The sequence below is a fragment of the Apodemus sylvaticus genome, chromosome 9 (genome assembly GCF_947179515.1).
Source record: "Apodemus sylvaticus chromosome 9, mApoSyl1.1, whole genome shotgun sequence".
Taxonomy (NCBI): domain Eukaryota; kingdom Metazoa; phylum Chordata; class Mammalia; order Rodentia; family Muridae; genus Apodemus; species Apodemus sylvaticus.
In genome coordinates this window covers 27,816,628-27,842,448 of record NC_067480.1, presented here as the reverse complement: position 1 = coordinate 27,842,448, position 25,821 = coordinate 27,816,628, and the positions used below count along the sequence as shown (strand labels likewise).

The window sequence follows — 25,821 nt, the reverse complement described above, 5'->3', positions numbered from 1 at the left end:
GGTGACGAGTGGGCCTCTCTTTGCAAGGGTGTCTACTTTGAAGCCTGATGGCAAGTGCAAATGAATGTTCGTTCGCAGCCGGCAAGATCTCTGACCTCGCGGAGAGTTATACAAAGCAACACTATGGTTTTTACCTTGTTGCTTAATCTCGAGAGGCGAAAGCTGCACAAAAGACACTGGCGAGGAGGTGAATTTGCGCCAAGCTTCAGGCGGAGGTGTGGACAGCCCTAGGGCGGACGGGGTCCTTGGCTAGAAGCGAGCCGGCGGCCTGTGGAAGGGACTGACTGAGCAGCGCACCCGGGAACCTGGAGGTGCGGTAGAGCAAGCGGGCCCTGAGCTGACAGATCCAGGGCTTGGCCAGGACTGTGGACGAGCGGGTCGTGAGTGCAGGGCGCAGCCATGATCACTTCAGCCGGTGAGTGCGGCCGGGAGCAGGCGCTCCACTGAGGAGCCGCCGCCGCGCCGGCGTTTAGCTGAGTCAGGGCGGGTGACTGGGCACCTCCGGGTCGAGCGCCGGCCTGCGCCGCCCCTCTGCCCCAGGCCCACCTCGGGGATCAAGGGCTGGGAAACCGGCCAGGCCACTGCAGGCCCCTTGGGTTCGTAGGAATAGGACAGGTAGCCACCTGGGCGTCCGTCTCCAGCCACACCCCCGTGCGAAGACCGGACCGGGCTCCTGGGCAGCCACTGAACCTTTATTCTATGTCTGCTTCTTGGTCGAGTGACCCCCCAGTCCTTCCCCGCAGGTGTTTCGGTTTGGGATGGGTCCGGTGCCATCGTAAGCATCTTATAGCAGCTCCTGACCTGGCAGGGCAGCCTAACTGCTAACACTAAGTGCTTCTGCCTCGGGCATGAGATATCTTCTCCTGCAAGTCCGAAGTTAGGTTTTAGGTGGCTGGCTTTCTGGGGCTACCGTATTCACGAATGAAGGCAGCATTGACTGCGGAGCCAACTTACTGTGTGTGTTTAGATCCTCAGGACTGCAAAGCCGGTTTCGCACACTTGTATGGTTTTAGATTTAGTAAATACTTGTTGTAATGGCTATTGAAATGGGAAGGTGTGGAGATGAACTCCTAAATGGAGATTTTTGTTTTTTTGTTTTCCGAGACAGGGTTTCTCTGTGTAGTCCTGGCAGTCCTGGAACTCACTCTGTAGACCCGCCTGAGCTCGAACTCAGAAATCCGCCTGCCTCTGCCTCCCAAGTGCTAGGATTACAGGCGTGTGCCGCCACCACAGCCCGACTTAAATGGAGGTTTTTCAAGCCCACCACTACAGACTTGATTTGCATATAGTTTTCAGCTCTGGCTGCTTACATACTCTTACTTGGTGGTTGTTCGTATTCTGTACTGGCTCTACAAGTATTTGATTGTGAGCAAACAGGTTCTCGGTAAATAGTGATCTGTATGGTAGGGAGTGTAAGATCATCTTTATGAGGATTGGTTAAGGAATTTGGTAGCGATGCTAGGGAATGGACCGGGTAGCTCTGGCTGTCCTCGAACTCGCTATGGAGACCAGGCTGACCAAACTCTGCCTCTGCTTCTCAAATACTGGGATTAAAAATGTGCACCAGGGCTGGAGACATAGCTCAGCGGTTAAGAGCACTGACTGCTCTTCCAAAGGTCCTGAGTTCAAATCCCAGAAACCACGTGGTGGCTCACAACCATCCATAATGAGATCTGATGCCCCTTTCTGGTGTGTCTGAAGACAGCTACAGTGTACTTACATATAATAATAAATATATCTTTTAAAAAAAGGTGCACCAAAGTGTTTGTACTTGAAGTTAGACTTTTGCCCTAATAGATACAGATAATTACAGTGAAAATTAGCTCTGGAGGTAAATACTAGATTTTTTTTTTTTTTATTTGCTACTTGTAAGCGTAGTCTTAGGTCCCGCCATTACCACTGGTCTTCAGAGTGTTGGCTTCACCAATCATAGTTGTATCTGTGCTTGATGGAGTGCTGTTAGAGTGGACCGGGAATAGCCACCTCATTTGGAATGTGGTCCAGGCCACCTTTGTCTCTTGCCTGGGCTCTTAGACCTGCCTCAGACTTTTTTTTTTCCACCAATACTTTTTCTAAGCTCATTCCTCTAGTTCCAGATTTGCTTTGGGAACTTTGTGTAGCGTTTCTCATCCCAGTTACATTGTAAACACACTAGACTTTTTGTTTGGTCCCTCTCCTATTTAAGAGTTCTTGTTCATTCTGTTCCCGCTCCAGCCTTTTCTTTCACAGGTATTGTAGATCTTCAGTGTTCATCTCAACTTTATCCCTCTACTAGAAGCACTGGGACTCTCCACTGGCAGCTGCCTCTCTCTCCATCACAGTTCTGTAATAACCATGTTAACTTGTCTTAAGCTGTTACACTGAACTCCAGAGTAGAATTTTGGGCAGGAGACCTATTTCCATAATTCTAAGGACACTGCCGAGTGTGTGGCAAAAGTTAAAAAGTGTGCCTTGAATGAAGACATCAGTCCCCTGAGTTTTCAGAGCAGACTGAAAGTGGGCGTAGTAGGAATAGACGGAAATGTTACCTTCTTTGTGGTGTCAGAATTAAGGACTTTGAAGTCCTGCCCTGAAACACCAGGATGATAACATAGTATACATTTATAGCTATTGTTTACATTTATGGAGCACAATTAGTTTCTGCTCCAGCCTTTTTGACACTTTGTTTCCTGTCAGCTCAAGTTGGTTTAGCATCTGGGCTTAGGATCTATCCCCAGCACTACAAAGGCCAGTCTTGGGTCTAGTGTTCATTCATTTACTCCCTGGGCACATGTGTTTGCTAAAAGCAATAATGAATAAAATGTATACCATTTGGTTTGGTTTGGTTTTTTTCAAGAGATTTGACTGTGATGCTACGGGGATAAAGACATTAGTACTTATTTCCTAGAATGCACATGACTTTGAGTGGATTGGAGTTCACACAGGTGAATGGAGGGAGTAATGCAGACAAGCTTTAAAACACTAGTTTTCTACTCTAGCCTCTTCTGACCTTCTGATTGACCATTTTCAACTTTTAGGTGATATTTCCAGGACATACCTCTATGTTGATAAATAATATGAACATATTGCTATTAATTTAGTCAGCAATTTTTTTTAAAGATTTAGTTATTATATTTGTATGAGAACACTGTAGCTGTTTTCAGACACACCAGAAGAGGACATCAGATTCTATTACAGATGGTTGTGAGCTACCATGTGATTGATGGGAATTAAACTCATGACCTCTGGAAGAGCAGTCAGCACTCTGACCCCACTGAACCATCTCTCCAGCCCTAGAGTCAACAATTTAAGATAGTGTCTACTAAAGTTCTATTATGACATAAGCTTTTTTGTTTGCTTGTTTGTTTGTTGTTGTTGTTTTGTTTTGTTTTTTTTTTTTTTTGGTTTTTTTGGTTTTGTTTTGTTTTTTTTTTTTTTTTGGATTTGGTTTTTTCGAGACAGGGTTTCTCTGCATACCTGGCTGTCCTGGAACTCACTCTGTAGACCGGGCTGGCCTCGAACTCAGAAATCCACCTGCCTCTGCCTCCCGGAGTGCTGGGATTACAGGCGTGCGCCACCACCGCCTGGCAAGCTTTTATTTTTATTCAGATTTATTTATTTTATGTGTGTGAGTGTTTTACCTTTGTGTATGTATGTGTACTACTTGTGTGCCTGGTACCTGTGGAGGTCAGAAGAGGGCCTCAGACCCCCCAGAACTGGAGTTGTAGGTGTTTGTGAGCTGTCATCGGGTGCTGGCATCTGAGCCCTAGTCCTCTGTAAGAGCAACCCGTGCTCTTAACCACTAAGCATCTATCTCTCCAGCTTCATACAAGTTTTTTAAAAAGCACTTAGGTCAGGAACAGCAAAGATGGTGCAGTGGTTAAGAGGACTTGTTGCTTCTGCAGAGAACCTGGGTTTGGTTCCCAGTACCCAAGTGGTGGCTCACAGTTATCTAGAACTCCAGTTCCTGGGGATCAGATGCCCACTTCTAACTTCTGTGAACATTAAGCACATAGAGTACACATACATACATGCTGACAGAACATTCGCATGTAGAAGAAAAAGACGTTTGGTTTTGTTTTGTTTTTTTAAAAAAGCACTTAGGTCTTCACCTATCCAAAGTTGGATTCTGTTTTGTCTTTAAATAGGAAATATTAGTGTAGGCGTATATAGCATATTTGATTTAGCTGTGCTCATCGTTGAAGGCTGATTGCGGTGCCAGAAAATCATGTAAGAAACCAGTCACAATTGAACCACACAGGAGAGTCCAGAGATCCATCTCCTCTGGTAAAAATAAAGGCCTTTCCCATGCAACATTGCCTGTGATAGGTGACCAGTGTCTTTAGGACTAAGTTCAGTGTTACTCAAGATCATTCCGTGTGTCAACTGTTCTGGTCTGCCATCTGGACCATAGCCCCCACCCCGCACACTAGTTACTGTTTCAATAGTTGATTAAGACATTTAGTGGTTAAAATGAGTTCCTGTTACATTTTTCTTTCCTCCTCTTTGTTCTAGATGTGTCATGACAACCCACCATACCCAGGTTTCCACTTTTAGAACAGTGAGGCACCTTCATTTTACTGCCACACCTGTACCTTTTCCTCTTTGGCTTCCCCAAAACTGCTGGAGCTGTTTGCCAGAACTGTATTTAGCAGGTGGAAGCAAAGCGGTTATACCTTTGAACCAAACTGACATGGACACGTTTTAATTAACCAGTTTCAGTGTTCCAAAAACATATTTGAGAAAAAATTTGGTTTTGTTTATGGCACAAGGACAGATTTCCCATTTATCATTTTCCTAGTAATCTCAGTGTTCTGGAGAAGACAGCTTTCTCGTAGTCTCGGTCCTGCTGACACTCTGAAGCTGAGGCGAGGTGGTGGGCACTGTGCTTGCTGAGACTGCTGGTCTTTAGTGACAGTGTTATCTGTGGGCCAGCACTGTGGCTGAGTGGGGAAGGGCTCTTGCCTCCAAGCTTGAGACCTGAATTCAATTTCTGGAACCCACCGGCAGGAAAGAACAGATTCACACAAGTTATAAAAGTTGTATGCACCGTGATAAGTGTAAAAATATTTGTCATAGGCAGAGGGTACTTTAGCATGGGCACACTGAAATAATCGAAATGTTACTCTTTTTCTAAGTTATGTTACTTTAATTTTTGAGTCAAGGTCAGCCTCAAACTTGAGATTCTCTTGCCTTTGCCTCCATAATGCTAAGATTACAGCATGGACCACCAGTCAGCAATTATTGGTTTATTTTGTGTGAATAAATTTTAATCTGAAGTTGTATAAAATTTTTCCAGCTTGGTTTTATGTGAGTAGTTATCAATTGTTGTTAACACAAGAACCACAGGGGAACTTTATTCCTGGGTGGTTTTATTTATTTTTTGGGTGGGTGGGGGGTTCAATACAGGGTTTCTCTAGCCTTGGCTGTCCTGGGACTCACTCATAGACTAGACTGGTCTCAAACTCAGAAATCTGGCTGCCTCTGCCTCCCAAGTGCTGGGATTAAAGGCGTGAGCCACCACCACCCAGCTATTCCTTGGTCTTGACCCCATATTGTCTGATAAAGCTCTGGGGCAAGACCAAGAATTTACACTTGTCCTAAGTTCCCAAGTAATTGTAATGCTGTTGGACCAAACACCATACTTTTAAAACAGTTGGGCTAGGCAAAGATGGTGCATAGGCAGTTGGTGAGATTTTCAATATTAATTCAGATAAGTCTAAAAGCTCCAAAATATATACTTTGATAGTTGTTTGTAAAATAGTTTTATTTATAGGCCAGTGAGATGGCTCAGTGGGTAAAGGCCCTTCCCCAAGCATGGTGACTTGAGTTTGACACCCAGAGCCCATGTGGTTAAAGGGCAAACCAACTCCATCAGTTGCCCTCCGACCTCCATGTATGCTGTGGCACACACCTGTTGTCAGGGAGTGGTGTGAGAGACTAGAGAATGTGTATGCGGTATGTGCTCAGGTGTCTGCGCTTCTGCACACATACGGAGCTAGGGAGTATGTTGGGTAGCCTGCTCCCTTTGTGCTGGCTCTTTGTTTCCCTGTCTCCCTTGTTCCTTTGAGACAGGGTCTCTCACTGAACCTGGATCTAGGCTTCAGGCCAGCAAGCCCCAGTGATCCTCCTATCTCTGCCCAACTCCACCAGAGCTGGGATAACTGGTAACATGGGGAGATTTGAACTCAGGTCTTCATGCATGCTAAGCAAGCACTTTTACATGCTTGACCATTTCCCTAACCCCACTAACGTCTACAGTTCTAAAGAAAAATAATTGTTTCCCTAATGAAGTTATCACTAAAAAAACTGTTGTCCTTGTCTTCTGTTTTGTGTATATATGCAGTGCAAACATGCATGCATGCAGGCATGCTTGTGTGTCTGTGTGTGTGTGTGTGTGTGTGTGTGTGTGTGTGTGTGTCTGTATACCAGTGAATATAGAGGACAGGGTCTCACTTTTTGAGACAGGATCTCACTGTGCTCACCAGAGGGCTAGACTAGCTGGCCAGTAAGCTCTGGGTGTCTGCCTGTATGTCTGTGCTGGGGTTATGTCTAGCTTTTAAGTAGGTGCTGGGAATTAGGGACAGGTTGATAGCAGACATGTTCTATCACACTGCCCATCTCTTTTGAGACAGGGCCTCTGCTTGCTTCTGCCTCTCTCTTGGAAGCATAGGATGGCGCTCTTTTTACATGGGTGCTGGGATCCACCTCTGGTGCCCATGCCTGTGCCTCATGCACTTCACCAGCTGAGCCATCTCACCAGCCCCATTGTAAGGTTTGACCAAGTGTTGGTATCTATCTGCATGTGTATGTTTTTTAATTGTGGTGTGTCTTTTGTCTTACAGCTGGAATTATTTCTCTTCTGGATGAAGAAGAGCCACAGCTTAAGGTATGAATTGAAGAAAGTCACTTGGCTTACTGCGAATTCTGTGAAACAATTTTTGTTTTGTGATATCTTTACATTTCCCTTCATTTAAAGTAGCCATCCTAAGTCTGTAGCCAGTAATTGAAATCTGGCTAGGAGGACAGTATTTTGATACTAGAAATTAATGTAGTGATAAAAGATCATAAAATGGCATACAAGTAAGTAACCCTCCAGTTTCCCTATCAACAGTAAGCACAGAATATTGCTTCTTCTGTGTCACATACACATTTTCACTTGACAAAAATGTGGGATACTGGGCAGGCAATCTCTCAGCAGGAAAAGGCACTTGCTGCCTTGCTTGACAACCTGAGTTTGATCCCCACAACTAATATGGCAGAAGAGAGCAAACACACACAGACACGCATGCACACATCCAAATAAATGTAATAAAACAATTATTCTTAAAGTTGGAAACAATCAGAATGTTCTGCAAGTGGCTCTAGATAACTGTACTGGTGTAATGCAGACTAGCAGCCTGGAGTCTTACAGATGCAAAAAAGAAGTGTTCACTCTAAGAAACAATAGTACATGCATAGCTTGTTATTTTGTGTTTGAAAACAACAAAAAGAGATGGATAAATCTAAGAAAAAGTACATTAGTTCCTAAATTATATATTTGTCAAACATGACAAATATATACATTTTTATATATTAAAATATATATTTTTAATACATATAAATTTATTTATATATTTTAAATAAATTTTAAATAAATATTACTGAGAATTTGGCCATAAACTAGAGACTTGTTTTGTTTTGTTTTTTTTTTGAGACAGGGTCTTTCTACATAGCTGTCCTAGAACTCTGTGAGACTAGGCTGGCCTTGGGCTCAGAGACTGGCCTGCCTCTCTCTGTCTCAGCAGTGCTGTCAGTACAGGTGTGCATCCCCACACCTGGCTGACTGGTGGGCACTAAAAGGAAACGTGATGTGAAATCTTTTTAAAATCCAGTTCTGTTTTATTTTACAGGAATTTGCACTACACAAATTGAATGCAGTTGTGAATGACTTCTGGGCAGAAATTTCTGAGTCTGTAGACAAAATGTAAGAGAATACTTTATTTTGATAAATTTGGATAACTCATTTAGGAGTCTATTGCTGATTTGTGACTTGAGTGTTTCAATTGTGAGTTCTTAAGGAAGATCATAGCTTAAATAAGGCCTATCTTTCCATATTTTTTCAGAGAAGTTTTATATGAAGATGAAGGTTTCCGGAGTCGGCAGTTTGCAGCCTTGGTGGCATCAAAAGTGTTTTATCACCTGGGGGCTTTTGAGGAGTCTCTGAATTATGCTCTTGGAGCAGGTGACCTCTTCAATGTCAATGATAATTCTGAATATGTGGAGACTATTATAGGTAATTATCTTCCATCTGACAAGGTTTATATCTCACAGATGCCTTTCTTGCTCTAGTATATATAGCCTTTTTATTCACTTTAATATCACATTGCCAGATCTTAGTTTAATTGGAAGTTCCTAATTATCTAATAGTGTCAAACAAGCTCTGTTTTTATGCCAGCTTCTAGCTGAGTGCTGCTTATCTCTGCAATGATGGCCATCTCCAGTCTAGTGAGGAGTTTGGGGAAATGATAATATCAGATTGCTAAATTTTTTATGGTTGTCTTGTCTTTGTTTTTATTATATATAGCGGGCTAGTCCTGGACCCAGAATTTTCTTGCTTGTGACTCCTGAGTGCTGAGATTACCTTAGGCATGCCACAACTATATCATATAGTTGCTGCTAACATAGGACGTGTTTGTTCTGCATACTGTGCTAGTCATTCTTCATAGTCTTGATTTGTTCTACAGCTCACCTGTGAGGAGCTCACCTAGTCTTGTTGCACAAATGAGAAAACAGGGGTCATGAAAAGATACATGACTATTAGATAAATAGTAAGAAACTAAAGCCTACATTGACTCTAAAACCTTTATTGTTATTTTTCTGTTTGTTTATTGAGATGGGCTTTGCTATTTATGTTGCCTAGTACAGCCTAGAACATTATATTTCCCTATAGCTCAGGCTCCTCCTGCCTCCACCTCTCAAGTACTGGGAATGTAGTATGTGCCACCTGTCTGGCGTGTTAGAAATTTTAGAAATATTGGCGTGTTAGTCTCACTGTAACAAAGACTTGAAATTATCCGCTTATAATGGAATGGTGTTTTGAGACAGGGTTTCTCTGTATATCCCTGGCTGTCTTAGAAGAACAGATCTGCATTGCTAATTAAGGGGATACTGTGTTATTTGCCTAGACCTTTAAAAGTAGAAAATTTGGCATTTTCCTTTAGAGATTTTTAGTTTGATCAACATTTTCTACAAGCACAGTGCTTGATGGCTGTTTTGTGATTGCTACTTTATTCTTGTCAACTGACCTAAACTTTCATGAGTCTACCTAGATGAGCCCTAGAAATGGTGTACTCAGTTTATAAAAGTCATTGCTATTTCTCCATAGAGACTCTTACCACAGATCATATAGTGGGCTAATAGTTCTTTGTGATAGTTATTTCTGTTTCCGAAGATTTGCAGCTAATTAATCTTGACCTTGCCTCTCTTTGTACTGACAAACCAGTGAGGAGAGGGGATCACTAGTGTGTGAGCACCCTGTCAGGACGTGTAAGGCAGCTGGAGGAAATGCCTGTTTTGGTTTTATCTAGAATGCTTAAGACGTGATTCCAAAACCTATACTAACTTGCACGTGTGTTTCTCATCCGGTGTGCTATGGTGCTCTTCCGTGTGTCTCCGTCTGCTCCATCCACGCAAATCAAGAAGTGCGGAAGTCGAATGAGCATGTGTGTTCCTGCATGAATTTTCAGGCAGTCTGGGGGAGGGGGGGATATAGGTTCCATATCATGCTAAGATTTTTTTCCCCTGATTTGCTGCTGTTGCTTGAAAGTAGTTGCATTCTTTGGAGTTGCTCTTTGAGCCTGTGGCTCCATTATTACACAGAGATGATTTTCTAAGTTCTTAATCTCAGGATACCTAGTTTTTAAAGTGTATTTAAAAAACAAAACAAAACAAAACTGACGGTAACTATTTGTAGTCAACTGTTTTGAATTAATCAAATTGGTTAATATAATTTTGATCAAAATAATGTTCAGAATAATACCAGCTTTGTTGGTGTTGATGTGTAGTCCTTTGTTGTAACTGTCATAAAAATGACTTAATTGAAAGTTTTAGCCTTTTAATGTGGACTTACTACTTTGTACTTATTTCTGATGTTCAGGATCATAAATGTAGAAATTGTCCTTTCCTGGAAGTTTAGACCGATTTACAAAATAATTTATTTTCTCCATAGCAAAATGCATTGATCATTATACCAAACAGTGTGTGGAAAATGCAGATTTGCCTGAAGGAGAAAAAAAGCCAATCGACCAGAGACTGGAAGGCATCGTGAATAAAATGTTTCAGCGATGTCTCGATGATCACAAGTATAAGCAAGCGATTGGCATTGCTCTGGAGACCAGGAGACTAGATGTCTTTGAGAAGACTATACTGGAGTCTGTAAGTAGATAAGTTATTTCAGAGGTTGGGATTGATGGGAAAATCAAAGAAACAGAGTGTTCAAGTGCAAACTCTTGTTTCTGTTTTGTTTTGGTTTTGGGTTTTGGTTTTATTGAGACAGGGTTTCTCTGCGTGGCTCTAGCTGTCCTAGAACCCCCTCTGAATTCCAGGCTAGCCTCAAGAGATGCATCTGCCTCTGCCTCCTGAGTGCTGGGATTAAAGACTCGTGCCACAGTTGCTCAGATTTTGTAGAATACTTTCAGTTGATTCTCTGGTGCTCTCTTATGCGTATGTAGTGTGTCTGCATCATTTCCATCCCCACCTCCCCCTTCACACTCCTAGACATCCCCAGCGTGTCCCCTGCCCACCTCGTGACCTCTTTCTTCTTTCATTGTTCTTTATTTGTGTGTAGGGGAGCACACATGTGCCACAGTGCATGCCTAGGAAGCAGCAGACAGTTGGAATTGGTTCTTTCCTTCCTCCATGAGTCTGGAGGATGAACTTTGGTCAGTCTGGCTAACGAGTGCCTTTACCTACTGAGTCACCCCACCAGCCTGCCTTTCTTTATAACTATGGAGTCTGTTGGTGCTTCCTGAATGTGCATGGGTCTAGGTCCTCCCACTGAGCATGGCAGTCCACCAGTGGCCAGACCCTTCAAGAAAAATGACTTCCCTTCCTCGGCATCCATCAGTTGCTAATAGCTCCTCAGTGAGAGCTAGAGTCTGTTGAGCCTTTCCCTCATCCATGCTGGAATGGCGACTGGTTGGAGCCTGTGCAGAGCAAAGCTGCTCTGAATTCATGACTACAGTGGTCGCATCATGTCCAGGAGACAGCATTTTGCAGTCTTCAGCTCTAATCTACATGCTCTCCATTCCTCAGTGCTCCCTAAATTGTTGGTGTAAATGTCTGGTGTAGAGCTGAACACACCAATCACTTATTGACCGGTTATAAGTCTGTAAGAAGTTTCTCTGGCCAGAGTTAATAGCCCCGCTGACCTACGGGGTAAACGTAAGCATTTAGAAGGCATTGGGTACCATGTCCATTTAACAACATGAGTATGAAACAAAGGCTGAATCCCTGGGAGCCGGTGTGGGAGCCAGCCCTGCCTCAGTGTGCTTTCCGACCTCTGAGAGAATGTGGGCAGCAAGTCAGGAGGGGATTGCAGAGTGCGGCATTTGACAGACAGGTTTGTATAGCCAGGTTACTGTTCCAGAACTGTGGTCACTTAGTGATGTCCTTACTGACCACTGAGGAACATTAAATTATTTTCACTCCTTTTTTTTGCTTTTTGGTTTTTCGAGACAGGGTTTCTCTGTGTAGCCTTGGCTGTCCTGGAGCTCACTCTGTAGACCAGGCTGGCCTTGAACTCAGAAATCTGCCTGCCTCTGCTTCCCAAGTGCTGGGAATAAAGGCGTGCTGCCCGGCTTTTTTGTTTTATTTTTAAGTTTAAATCATAGCCAAGTGGTGGTGGTACATACTTTTAATCCCAGTACTTGGGAAACAGAGACAGGCAGATCTCTGGGTTCAGGACAGCCTGAACTACACTAAGAAACCCTGTCTGGAAAAAAACTAAAAAAAACAAAGGGGGAAGAAGAATTAAAACAGTTTGGTTTTAAATATATATAACTACATACGTAACTAGATAACAATATGTCTTTAAATTGTGTCTTTCAGAATGATGTCCCAGGAATGCTAGCTTACAGCCTCAAGCTCTGCATGTCTTTAATGCAGAATAAGCAGTTTCGGAATAAAGTATTGAGAGTCCTGGTTAAAATCTACATGAACTTGGAAAAACCTGATTTCATCAATGTTTGTCAGGTACTTCCTCTGATTTCCTCACTGGTTATACCACTGCATGTTACGTGTGCATTACATCTGCCTAGGCTGAGTTGCTGGAAGGGCTCCGTGGGTCTTTCCGCATCCTGTGAGGATCAGATACATGGAGCATATTCCTTTTACTGATAAATGGAATCTCACAACACTTAAAAATTATTTTGTATGTTCTTAATTCAGTCTGATATAATCTGTGGGCTCATTACTTAAAACACAACTAAACATTGGGTATGTTTTATCTCTTTTAATTTTTGTATCACTTAAAATTTTCAAGTAGCATAGAAGATGTATGAAAGAAAGCCTGATTTTTTTTCCCCCTTCTGTAGTCCTTTACCTAAGATAATGTAGATGTTTTTCCTAGTTTATTGCACATTTTGATCTATTACAATCTTCTCAGTGTCTGTAGCTTTCACTGACTGGAGATATGCATGATTTGCTTTTACGTGACATATATACTATATGTGCTTTTTGTATGCTGCTTAAGAATATAGCATTCTTCATATTCATTGTACTGTGTATAAAGGATGCATCTTTTTTAAAAGTGGATCTCACAGTTAAGCCTGTGTTCACAGTGTAGTCTGGTCTACAGAGTCCCAAGACTTCCAGAGCTACATAGAGAAGCCCTGTGCTGAAAAACCAAATAAATAAATTATGGATGTGACCATAAAAGAAGTGACCATTGCTGGGTGTGCTGTTGCCCACCTTTAGTCTCAGCACTCAGGAGGCTGAGGCAGGAAGATATCTGTTCTAATGTGAGGCCAGCCTGGTCTACATACCTAGCAAGTTTCAGGCCAGTTAGTTAGTCAGGGATACACAATGAGATCCTGTCTCAATAAAAGTAAGTGAAAACTGATTCATCAGCTACTATTGGATACTGCTAGCCATCAGGCACGCACAGTGTTAGGACTGTGAATGTCATTTTTAGGAAAAATTTACTTAGTATTGGGTTCTGAATGAAATGCTAGGGTAGTGTAGTTTTTATGGTGGACTGTTGTCATGAAGTCTTCATGCTATGTGCTTGTTCTTTATCTCCATTCCAGTGCTTAATTTTCTTAGATGATCCTCAGGCCGTGAGTGATATTTTAGAGAAGCTGGTAAAGGAAGACAACCTGCTGATGGCCTATCAGATTTGTTTTGATTTGTATGAAAGTGCTAGCCAGCAGTTTTTGTCATCTGTGATCCAGAATCTTCGAACTGTTGGTACCCCTATTGCTTCCGTGCCTGGATCTACCAATACGGGTACTGTGCCAGGATCAGAGAAAGACAGGTATAAGTTATCTTCTTTTGCGTCAGAGCTAACTGCAATCTGTATTCATCTGGGGACTCAGTGGGATATTCATAGAAAGTAGATTTTAAGAATAAATAAGGTAACCATTAGCTTCTGCAAATTGTACGGTCTTGTGCTATTCCTCTAACTTATACTATGATAGGCAAAGTAAGGACAGCCTATGTGGATCCTTCTAGAAAGGAATGGCAAGGATTGGGTGGTAAGGAACCATGTCAGCAGGTGGCTACTAATCAATTACAATAAAGTATATGGGATAGATGGCTCAAGATACTTGCCTCAGATTCATCTGGGTTAAATAAAGAAATGTTCTGGGCTTTTTGCACTTGTGCTAAAACTTACTTGTGCTAAGTAATATCTTAGAACCACACAATATGCAGTTTCCCCTTCATATCTGTATATATTTAGACCAGCAGTGTAATTTGTTTGTGTCTTGACTATTCAAGTATTTTTTTCCTTCCATAATTGTCTGTTTAGCAGTAAGAGTCATTGTTTTGAAACCTATTAAGATCTTTCTTTCCCTTCAGCTGTTAATGCCTTCCTCAGTAATTTCAAACAAAATTCTAGGTCTAGAAAGTATCCTTCAAGGCTCTATAGCTATCCACAGGCACATTGACCCATTAGACCGACTGGGGAAGGTCAGTCCTAGACTAAACAGTGTAAGCACTACTTGTATAGTATGCTGATTAGGATCTGTGCCAGTTTGACACAGCATATATTCATCTGAGAAGAGAGGGTCTTGGTTGAGAAATTCCTTCCATCAGATTGCCTGAAGGCAGGTCTATAGGGAAATAACGTGATTAATGGCAAGTGGGGGAGCACTGCCTACTGTGGGCATTGCCACGCTGTGCAAGTGGGTTGTATAAAAGCGCAAACTGTAGGACCTGGCTGTGAGCAGTGCTCCTCCACGGCCTCTGCCTTAGTTCTGCCTCCAGGTTCCTACCCCAAGTTCCTTTTCTGACTCCCTCACAACAGACTGAGATTGGGACTTTTAAGCCAAATAATACCCCCTGCTGCCTTTGTTGTTGTTATGGTGGTGATGTTCATCACGGCAATAGGAAGCAAATTCCCTGAAGATTGGTACCAGAATAGTACAGTGTTGCTGTGAAGTGCTTGACCATGTTGTTTTGAGAGGACGATGAAGTTTTGAGAGAAAGAGCTGTTGAATGCCTAGAGTTATTGTTGTTGTTGTTTGTTTTGTTTTGTTTTGTTTTCCAAGACAGGGTTTCTCTGTGTAGCCCAGCTGAATGCTTAGAGTTTAATGGCTGTTCTGTGGGAGCTTGAAAGATCTTTTCTCCCACTTCTACTTTCCTGTTGATCTATTTGTCTTTCCTTATATGAGTACTACCTTTATGGTGTCTTAAAATCGGATAATGTAAGATTTTTTTTTTCTTTTGAGACAGGGTTTCTCTGTGTAGCCCTGGCTATCTTGGAACTCACTCTGTAGACCAAGCTGGCCTCGAACTCACAAATCTGCCTGCCTCTGCCTCCCAAGGGCTGGGATTAAGGGCGTGCTCCACCACTGCCCTGCAAGATGTTTTTATCCCATTGTTAGATATGCTTGTAAATTCTATACAGACCCTCTACTACTGAGATACATGTCAATCCGATTCTTTTTTTATTGTGGCTATTGTAGATCTATTGCATTTCTGTGAGCCTGTGGGGTTCTTGATGGGATTGTGTTGAATCTCTTCACTGAAATCTTACAATACTGAGCCTGTAACCCTGGCAATATTCAGCCTATAATCTGTGAACATGGTACTTTTATTTACCTTTTAGCTTTAGAAAAATTTAAAAATAGATCCTTGTATACAACTTTGTCCATACATACACCTGCCAATAGAGGCGATTTCACATCTCCCTTTCTCTGTACCCTCCCCTTCCCCCTTTTTCTTCGCTGGCTGGGATTCCCAATTGTATTTTAGAATAGAATGAAAGTGAATATCCTTTGTTCCTGATGTGAGGGGAATAGCATTTAGTTTCCTTCCCCACTCCCTGTATTTACCCTTGTTTATTTATAGAAGTTTCTTGTTGAATTTGAATTTTTTTCTTTGTCCTTGAATTCTTTTTAAAGTCATTCTTTGTTTCTCTATTGTCATTTCATTGTGAGTTAATGTTTTCTGAAATGACTGATTGGGCTTTTTTTCCTCATCTGTAATTTTCTACTAGTTGCATTTTAATTTCTGAGTTTCTCTAATTCTGATTTGTTTTGTTTTGAGACTGGAGCTTTCCCCAGGCTGGCCAGAGTGCTGGGGTGATAGGCGCCTTGGCCACCGTGCCCGCTCTCTGTAGCGAGAAGGCTTGGGCCCAGCTCCATGTGTGCTGTGCAAACACTCAAATGGCCTACGTTCTTACTCAGTCTGATTTTCTCTTCTCTCTCTCTCTCTCTCTCTCTCTCTCTCTCTCTCTCTCTCTCTCTCTCTCTCTCTCTCTAAAGATTTATTTATTTTTTTATTTATGAGTACACTGTAGCTGTCTTCAGATACACCAGAAAGTGCATTATGCTGGGAATTGAACTGAGGACCTCTGGAAGAGCAGTCAGTCCTCTTAACCACTGACTCATCTCTCCAGCTCTAATTCTCTCTTTTGATTGTAAATCATCTCCCACCCCCCCTTTTGGAAAGAGTCTTACTGTGTAACCCTGGCTAGCTTGCAATTCATTGTGTAGACTGGGCTGGCCTCAAACTCAGAGCTTCACCGTCTCTGCCTCCTTAATGCTAGGATCAAAGGCATGTGCTACCATGCCTATAATGTCCACTACTTAAAATAAAATTTCTCATATAATTTTATATATTATTATAATTTTCTATGATTTATTTTACTAAAATTAGCTTCCCTAAACTTTTACAGAGGTGGCTTATTTAAGCTTATTTTTCTATTTTCAGTGTTTCCTAAAACTTTCTCTTGTGTTGTGTTTGTGAGGTAGCAAACAAAACAATAGAGTGTGTTTTCTCTCCTGCGTTGTCTTCTGCCCTAGAAGGAAGTGCCGGGTTGAGCTTTAGAGCCACTGGGATCCCAGCGTCCCTGTGACACTGCTTTCCTGGCTGTTGTCGGCCCAGCTCTCCCTGACTCTTTTGAGAATCCACAGAATTTTTTTTTCTTTTTTGGTCCCTCTTCTTGTTGTAGTTATTATTCAAGAATTTTGCTAACTAGATTTGGTGTTTTAGTTTATTTGTTTTTGCTTTTTAAGAGTTATTTTGGGGGAAATTTAGCAGCTGCTTCCTCCATTTTCGAGATGCTAGAGTCTTATTTCTTACTGAATAATACACACAAGGTAAGTTTGTTTTTTTGTAGAATAGTTTGGACATAGTTCAGATCTACCCTAAAACTAAATTCCCTGCAGCTTCTATTTAGGAGAAATTTATTGAAGTATTGACAGTTGGCTTTTCTTGTTTCAGTGACCCTATGGAGACCGAGGAGAAAACAGCCAGCACGGTGGCCACGAAGACACCAGACGCTGTGAGTGTGTGCTCAGTTACTGCTCAAGGACTCTCACGGGGCTTTTCCTTCCTCCTCTTCCTCCTCCTCTTCTTCCTCCTCCTCTACTTCTTCTTCATTATTTTGGGGGAGGGTGGGAGACGGGGAAACTGTCCCTCTGCAGCACTAGCTGGAATTGAGTACAGTAGATCAGACTGCAATTCTGCCTGACAAGTGTTGGGATTAAAGGTGTGTACTACCATGACCAGCACATTGTTTTACATAATGATATAAATACTTGAGTTTATGAGAGTTTTCGTTTTTTTGTTTTGTAATGCCAGAGTCATTTTATAAAAATAGATTTTCTATGAAAATTCATCCAGAGGACCCAGATTTAATTGTAGCACCTACTTTGTGGTTCACAGCTGTCTGTAACTCCAGTTTTAGGATATCCTCTGCCTGCTTCTGGCCTCCGTGGGTATCAGCATGGTACCGGTGCACAGCCAGTCCATGAAGGCCACACAGATAAAATAATAATACAGAAATCTTTAAAATAAATATGTGCTCCCGTGGTCCTGAGATAGCTCAGCCTTGGAACAGCGTTGCCTTCAGAAGACTGTTGGGTCCCTGTCACCCCAGGTGGCGCCCATCACCCGTGACTCTCATCTTTGGAAAACCTGATGCTTTCTTCTGACACCTGCACACAGCAGCATACATTCACACAGACATTTACTCATAAAATAAATTTTGGCCAGGCGGTGGTGGCGCACGCCTGTAATCCCAGCACTCTGGGAGGCAGAGGCAGGCGGATTTCTAAGTTCGAGGCCAGCCTGGTCTACAGAGTGAGCTCCAGGACAGCCAGGGCTACACAGAGAAACCCTGTCTCGAAAAAATCAAAACCAAAAAACAAAAAAACAAAAAAAAAAATTTCTTTTTGGTTTAAAAAGCTGCCTTGAATAAATTGTTTTCTTCTCTTGAACTTGTATCTCAGTGAAATGTAATAAAGGAATTTGTGTGTTTTCCAAACAATGATAGTTGAATTTTTTTAGATCTATCATTAAAATATGAGGAAAGGAGGGTGTATATGTATGAGAGAGTGTGTGTACATGTGAGTATGATTGCTTTCATTTTTTTAAGACTGAGAAAATAAAATTGGCTTAGTGAACTTTATTAATATTAATACTTTTATTCCTTTTTGTTTTGGCAGAGTCCAGAGCCCAAGGACCAGACACTGAAAATGATTAAAATTTTAAGTGGTGAAATGGCTATTGAATTACACCTGCAGTTCCTAATACGAAATAATAATACAGACCTCATGATTCTGAAAAACACAAAGGTAAAAAGTTTTCTATAATAGATCATTCTTTTTGTATCTCTTGAGGCTTTGTTTTATGCCTATAATCAAGAAGATGTTCAAGTTTTTGTAAAAATAACAGTGAGTGTGGCACAACTCTACGTAAAAACACCTGCTCAGCATGTGTGTGTCTGCATTGAACCCCAGCAGGAAAAGGCCGTACTTACTAAGGAAGGGGATAGCAGGGTTGTTCCTGGTGTCCTAGTCTCTTGTCCAGAAGTGTGGCAATTTTTTTGTTTCATTTTAAATACAGTTTTATCTTAAGAGTTGAACATGATAGCACAGTCAAGGTACAGTTTATATGACTGTATTTCACACTCCCATCAGTCTTGAGCACAGACTCAGACTTCGTTGTTGCATTTATTGAGATATTGATCCTAACAAATTTTAATCTTTGAACAGGTGTGATTTCATATTTAGTTCTAAAGGGTTAGAGCAGTAGCTCAGCTGGTGAAGGGCTTACTTGTTTTGCATGAGTTCGGTCCCCAGAAACATGGTAAGTGTGACGGTACATGTTTGTTCACCAGTTAGCCAGCCTAGCCTTTTTGTTGACTCCAGGTGAGAGACCCTGTCTCAAAAGCGAGGTGGTTAGCTCCCGGGGACTCACACCTGAGGTGCCACACGCTCCCCTGTGAGCACTCAGACACAAAGTATTGTTTTCAAGGCCAGTGGCTTGTTACTATCACTAGCCCACTGATCTCTTTGTAGTGCACTAAATAAACCTTTTCTTAGGAGTAAAACATTTTCATGTAAAAACATAAATAGCATTTAAAAAATCTCTCTTACTCAGTATGTCTTCCCAGAGACATTTGCTCTTTTTAGCCCTATGCTGTTTAGTAACTAAACGGTGCTTGATATATACATAAACACACACACACACATTGCCTTCTGAAACCTTAAGTACATGATTACAAATGGAAAAAGATGCAGACTCAAAATGTCTAAGTAAGTTAGGGCTCAGGAGGTAGTTGAGGGGTAGAGAGCTTGCCTGGAATGTAAAAGGCCTTGGGTTATATCACCAGGACTGAAATACATTCCTACATTGACGCATACATAATTTGGTGACTGGCAGAGGTACAGGCAGGAAAAATTGTAGCATTGCTACTTAAGTTACTCCAACACCTTGGAGACCTCAAGCAAGATGATGAAGAGAAACAGAAATGCCTGAGTAGTTAACTGAATAGTTACTCTTTAGAAGCAGGGGAGTAGGGGATCTGAGTTCAAACTCTATCTTAAACTAGCTATTTTATCTTTACATAAAGAGATGTTGATCCCAAGATTCATATTTTAAATCTCATTTCAACTGTTTTCTGATTTTGCTGCAGAATAGAGCTTCTGAATGTATGTGAGCATATGTATGTATAAATACTTTGCCAGTGGGAAAAAAGTCTCTGTATTTGTTTTTGTAGGATGCAGTACGAAATTCTGTATGTCATACAGCAACTGTAATAGCAAATTCGTTCATGCACTGTGGCACTACCAGTGACCAGTTTCTTAGGTAAATATTCTTGGAGAATTCTACCTTGGTGCAATCTTTTTTAAATGTGTATTCCTGTATGTATGTCTGGGGATAGTGTGTATATATAGTTGCACTTGGAGGCCACAAGAGATGTCAGATTCCTTAGAGCTGAATTTCAGGAGGTTGTGAGCCACTGACTTGGGTGCTGGGAATGGAATTTGGGTTCTCTGTACCACTGAACTCTCTTCGGCCCACCCCGCCCGCCTCCCAGGGGCTTTTAAAGCAATATTGCATTGGTAGTATTTCTTATCGTACTTTTAGCTAGTCTTGAATTTTAAGTATGTTTTGCTTATTAGATATACGGTGTTTTATATTTACTTATTTTAAAGTAAAGTTAATTATATTTATTAGCTCTCTAGGTAACTTAAAGGAAAAACATGGTTTTCCTTTTGTTCAAAGTAGAATTATATATCATGCATTTTAAGAATCTGAAGAAGAACCGGCCAGTGGTGGCGCACACCTGTAATCCCAGCACTCTGGGAGGCAGAGGCAGGCGGATTTCTGAGTTCGAGTCCAGCTTGGTCTACAGAGTGAGTTCCAGGACAGCCAGGGCTATACAGAGAAACCCTGTCTCGAAAAAACCAAATCCAAACAAAACAAAACAAGAAAAGAATCTGAAGAAGAGCCAGGGTGATTGTGCACACCTTTAATGCCTATAATCCCTAGGCAGAGGCAGGAGGAGATCTGAGTTCAAGGCCACTTGAGCTACAGATTGAATTCCAGGGCAGCCAGTGCTACACAGAAAAACCCCCACATGCCTATAATTCCTTGGCTTGTGAGGCTAAGCAGGAGAATCACTAGTTGAAGAACAATCCAGGCTACAGTGCTAGATTCTTTCTCCAAAAAGAGAACCTCTTACTTAGGAGGAAAGTTAGGATTAATAATGTTCAGGTTGCTTTTCTGTTTTACAGAGATAACTTGGAATGGTTGGCTAGAGCCACTAACTGGGCCAAATTTACTGCAACTGCCAGCTTGGGTGTAATCCATAAGGTAATATATCTTAGTCATTGTGACTGGCCATTAAAGAAGAATCCATTTTTTTGGGTTAAAAGGCATAAGTTTATTGTAATTGATCAACAGGTATATGTTGTCTGCTCAGGTCAGTCCTGGGAGAGGGAAGGGTGAAGTAAAGAAGGCACTAAATAAGTGTCTGTTTCTTTTTAGTAAAAGGTAGAAATCCTCTTCCTGTGAGGACTAAGCCATTTTGTAACAATTGAATTAAAATGTGTAGTTTAAGTTAACTTGGGGAGACATTTGTAAAACAAAATAGATGTAGTTACAATATTCTAACCAGGGGCAGGGGATCTAGGTCTCTAAAAAGTCTCATGTCTGAGTGCTGGAGTTCTGTGGACAAGAACATGGTCTGTTCTGGTCAGCACATGAGCACTCCGGAGCGTGTGTCTGCTGTCCTCTGTGTTCTTACCTCTTTGTGACTCAAATCCACAGGGCCATGAGAAGGAAGCACTCCAGTTGATGGCAACATACCTTCCTAAGGACACTTCTCCAGGATCAGCCTACCAGGAAGGTGGAGGTCTCTACGCATTGGGTCTCATTCATGCCAATCATGGTGGTGACATAATCGACTATCTCCTTAATCAGCTCAAGAATGCCAGTAATGATGTAAGTATTAGGGTGAATAACTAAATGTCTATTGTTGGAGAATCTAGAACAGTGGTTCTGGTTCTTAACCTGTGACTCATGATCTCTAGGGTGTTGAAGGACCCTTTCAAAAGGGTTGCATAACAGATATCCCACATCTCAGATATTTACATTATGATTCATAACAGCAGAATTACAGTTATGAGGTAGCTATGAAAATAACTTTATAGTTGGGGTTATGCAATACAGGATCTGTATTAGTGGGTTGCAAGATTAGGGAGGTTGAGAATCACTAACCAAGGGAAGTTATGTATTTGCTCAGTATTTCAGGGACTAGATTTCTTAGGATTTGGGAAACCAAAAGGAGTACTTTCTGTAGTAATTTGGGGGTTTGTGTTGATGCTGCTTTTGTTTGAGTTTTGGCTTTCTTGAAATAGGGTTTCAAGATGGTTAGCTCAAACTGCCTTCCAGTTCAGACATTCTCTACCTCAGCCTCCTGAGTGCTGGAATTACAGCAGTGAGTTATAATACTTGCCATTTTTCCTTCCTTCCTTTCTTCCTTCGTTCCTTCGTTCCTTCGTTCCTTCCTTCCTTCCTTCCTTCCTTCCTTCCTTCCTTCCTTCCTTAAGGTAAATTCCTTTTCTTTCTCTATGAGTTAAAATTGTGCTTTTTAGTCCTTTAAGATCAGGTGAAACAAACAACACATAGTTTTAACTGTCTTTAATACATACAGTGGTCTCAGCTGTGTGGTGGTGATGGTGAATGCCTTTAACCCCAGCACCTAGGAGGCAGAGGCAGGGGGATCTCTGAGTTCCTGGCCAGAGTTCTTAACTATAGAGTAAGTTCCAGGACAGCCAGAGCTACTCAGAGAAACCCTGTCTTGAAGGATGGATGGATGGATGGATGGGTGGGTGGGTGGGTAGATGGGTGGGTGGATGGATGGGTGGATGGATGGATGGATGGGTGGATGGATGGATGGATGGATGGATGGGTGGATGGATGGATGGATGAATGGGTGGATGGATGGATGGATGAATGGGTGGATGGATGGATGGGTGGAATGCCATTGCTGTGTTAACCTCACTTTTCTCCTGGCTAACTATATCATTTTAAGGGAATGCAGAGTATCCAGAGTAGAATACGAGAAATCAGAATTATTGCTCATTTTGATCATTGATAAGTTTTTTAATATAATTCTGAAAATTTTGTTAAGCAGCCCTGCCTGTTATTTGAAATAACCCTAAGATGGGTGGGATTTTAAACTGTAGCTTTTAGGTTTAAGTGAGTTTTTAGAAAGTTATCAGGATAACGGTTAAATGAATCAGAGTACCTTAGCCTCAAATTTGAGTGAAAGAAATTGAGCCAAGAAGATGGTCTGCCTTGGCTAAGAAGCTCATCACTCAACACCTATGTATGTACACACGGGGTTACCTCATTTCCTCTGTAAACTATTACCAGATGGTTTATGGACGCACAAAGCAAACAACAAAACACTAGTAATAGAAGCTTCTTCTGACTGAAGCAAGAAGCTCATCGAAAGTATCTTATATAATTGATGATGTTTTTACTCAAAGCTGTGCAACTCTGGGCGATACATTACATGTAAACAGGAGTTAATGGGGGTTGTGTCTTCCAGGGCCAGTTGTCAGGATGAACAAAGTTGAAATGTTTTTGTCCTTAGATTTTTCTAGTTGAAGACATTAGAATTCTAAAGGTGGAGCCTCATATTGCCCTGGCTTCCGTGGCACCCACACTTCCGTTAGGGCAAGGTGTGAGCTTCTTAAATGATAGTTCCACCAAGGTCAGCCAGTGGAGAAGGAACTCCCAGAGCAATCTGGAGTGCCGCCATCAGTAGGAGTGAATTGTGCACTCAAAATGGACACCTTCCAAAGCCTTCTTTTTCACAAGAAGACCCACCTTGGCCTCTGACCCCATTTTCTCCTACTTCACAACCATATTAGTTAGGTGCTTTCTGCTCTTTAGTCTGGCTTCTTCACCTATACTGCTGTCTCCTCCTCTTCCTCCTCCTCCTCCTCCGCCCACAGACATCTGCAGATTTCACCTACCTGGCCTCCTAATCCTCTACTGGTACTTGCCTCTTAGTATTGTTCAGTCTTCCTCGTGTAAAGTAATGGAGGTACACTCTGTCCATCTTCTTTTCTCTCACGTACTTTTCAAGTCACTGTTAACACCCACAGACATCATAAATTAAATTGCTAAGGTTACCACGAGCTCCTGATTATCTGATCTTTCTTACTGAGACATCCTCTGAAGTACAGGTAGGATCAAGCAGTTGAGGATCACCCTCAGCCACATAGTGAGTTTAAACCAGCCTAGGTGAGGTGGGGTTGTCGGGTGGATGTGTGTACACATGTGTTCTTTAGAATTAAAGTTTGGATTTTAAGTACTGTGTTTGGATTAATGGAGCCAGTGCTTTCTGCCCTAGATTGTTAGACATGGCGGCAGCCTGGGCCTTGGTTTGGCTGCCATGGGAACTGCACGTCAGGATGTGTATGACTTGCTGAAAACAAACCTGTATCAGGATGATGCTGTGACAGGTGAGCCCTTGTTACTGACAACAGTAAACTGTGATTAATATACCTGTCATGTTTTTACATGCCTGTTTATAGTCTTCAAAAAACTCAAGATGAGAAAATTCTTACCTAGCTTTGCAGTTGGCATTACACAATAGAAAAGGCTAGCTAGTTGTCTTAAAATCAGAGTTTTTTCTTGTTGAAGACGAGCAGAATTTGCTCCATTTCTTGGGTTTATCTTGGCTTTTTGTTTTGTTTAATGTGCACTTTCTAAAGGAGTGTATGCAGAGTGCTCTGACAGTAGTTGTGCAAATAGGAAGTTATTAAGTAGAACTCTGTCCCGAGGATATTCTGTGGTGCTTGGTGATGGTGTTGTTATTTTTAATGTCTCCTGACTTTATTACAAGATTTGATGGTGCATGCTGTCAAGATTTAAAGGGAAAATTGCTATAAATACATGGATACACTTTCGCATTCACTGTAAACATGTGGATGGATGCACTGCCACATACACTGTCTCTGTTTTTAAAAACTGCTGTTGGGGAGAGATGGCTCAGCAGTTAAAAATCCATATTCTTATAGAGGACCTGAGTTCAATTCCCAGTATGTACATTAAATTAGGCAGTTCAAAACTGGATGCCAGCTCCAGGGTATCCAACTCTCTCTGACCTTCTTGGACATGCATATGTTCAAACAGATACACACACACACACAAATAGACAGACAGACAGACAGACAGACAGATATATAAAACCTTTTTAAGGGGGCAAGGGCTGGGGACATAGTTCAGTAGTTAAAAACACTTGTTGCTCTTACAGAAGACCTGGCTTTGTTTTCCAGCATTCGTGGTGGCTTACGATTACTCATAACTCCAGTTTTAAGAAAATTAACGTCCTCTTTTGGCTTCTGCAGGCACCAGCACATATGTGATTGCACATACATACATGCAGGCAAAGAACTCACACATAAAATAAATATAAAAAAATGTTAGTTCCTCTCAGGAGGCTCATGGTTATTTTGATAACTGATGTAAGTGGGTGCTACTTTCAATTGGATATCTTTGCTCTATACACATTGGTGTTCTTCATTCTTTTACTCTCTACTCCAGGGGAGGCAGCTGGCCTGGCCTTAGGTTTGGTTATGTTAGGTTCTAAAAACGCCCAGGCGATTGAGGATATGGTTGGCTATGCACAAGAAACTCAACATGAGAAGATTCTGCGCGGTCTGGCAGTTGGCATTGCATTAGTGATGTACGGGAGGATGGAAGAGGCTGACGCTCTCATTGAATCTCTCTGCCGTGACAAGGTGAGATTCTGCCTGTGTTCTCTCCTGCATCCTACATTCTATAATATTGTTGAATGCTTAAATAGTTGTCTGCTCCACCCTGCACTACCCAGGATAGGGTTGGTTGGTTGGGTGGTTATTTCCCAGTTTTTGAGACATATTTTCTCTGTGTAACAGCCCTGGCTGTCCTAGAACTTGCTTTGTAGACCAGATTTCCTCAACCTCACAGATCCACCTGTCTCTGCCTCCCAGTTGCTAGGATTAAAGGCATGCTTCAAGCACAAGACAGGGTTTTTCTGTGTATCCCTGACTTCTGGGAACTTGTTCTGTAGATTAGGCTGGTCTCAAATTCACGGAGCTCTGATTGCCTCTATCTCCTTTTAATACTCCTTTAATAAGGTATGTTTGTTTTACTATTTTTTTTAATCAGAAAACTTTGACATTCAGTGTACTTACTTGAATAAAGGTTTTCTCATATCTTTTATTTATATGATGATATTGCATGCAGCAGATGACCAGAGTCACTCTCTTTTCTAGTTCATTGGCTGGATTACTAATTATTTTGTTCAGCTATCAGACTCCACATTTCTTTTACTCATTG

The 25,821-nt window shown here is 41.8% G+C and overlaps 1 protein-coding gene across 1 annotated transcript in view; it reads left to right on the top strand.

Annotated features, from left to right (window-relative positions):
* The first annotated feature begins 232 nt into the window (after window positions 1-232).
* Psmd1 (proteasome 26S subunit, non-ATPase 1) overlaps window positions 233-25,821 on the top strand; it is a 75,194-nt gene continuing 49,605 nt past the window's right edge. The window contains exons 1-14 of the mRNA XM_052192297.1: window positions 233-415; window positions 6,825-6,868; window positions 7,872-7,945; window positions 8,085-8,254; window positions 10,190-10,395; window positions 12,070-12,213; window positions 13,269-13,495; window positions 16,912-16,972; window positions 18,138-18,266; window positions 19,694-19,782; window positions 20,715-20,793; window positions 21,250-21,423; window positions 23,849-23,960; window positions 25,045-25,241. Coding sequence (XP_052048257.1) covers window positions 400-415; window positions 6,825-6,868; window positions 7,872-7,945; window positions 8,085-8,254; window positions 10,190-10,395; window positions 12,070-12,213; window positions 13,269-13,495; window positions 16,912-16,972; window positions 18,138-18,266; window positions 19,694-19,782; window positions 20,715-20,793; window positions 21,250-21,423; window positions 23,849-23,960; window positions 25,045-25,241 — 1,722 coding nt within the window. The 5' untranslated portion in view covers window positions 233-399. The remainder of the gene's footprint in view (window positions 416-6,824; window positions 6,869-7,871; window positions 7,946-8,084; window positions 8,255-10,189; window positions 10,396-12,069; window positions 12,214-13,268; window positions 13,496-16,911; window positions 16,973-18,137; window positions 18,267-19,693; window positions 19,783-20,714; window positions 20,794-21,249; window positions 21,424-23,848; window positions 23,961-25,044; window positions 25,242-25,821) is intronic.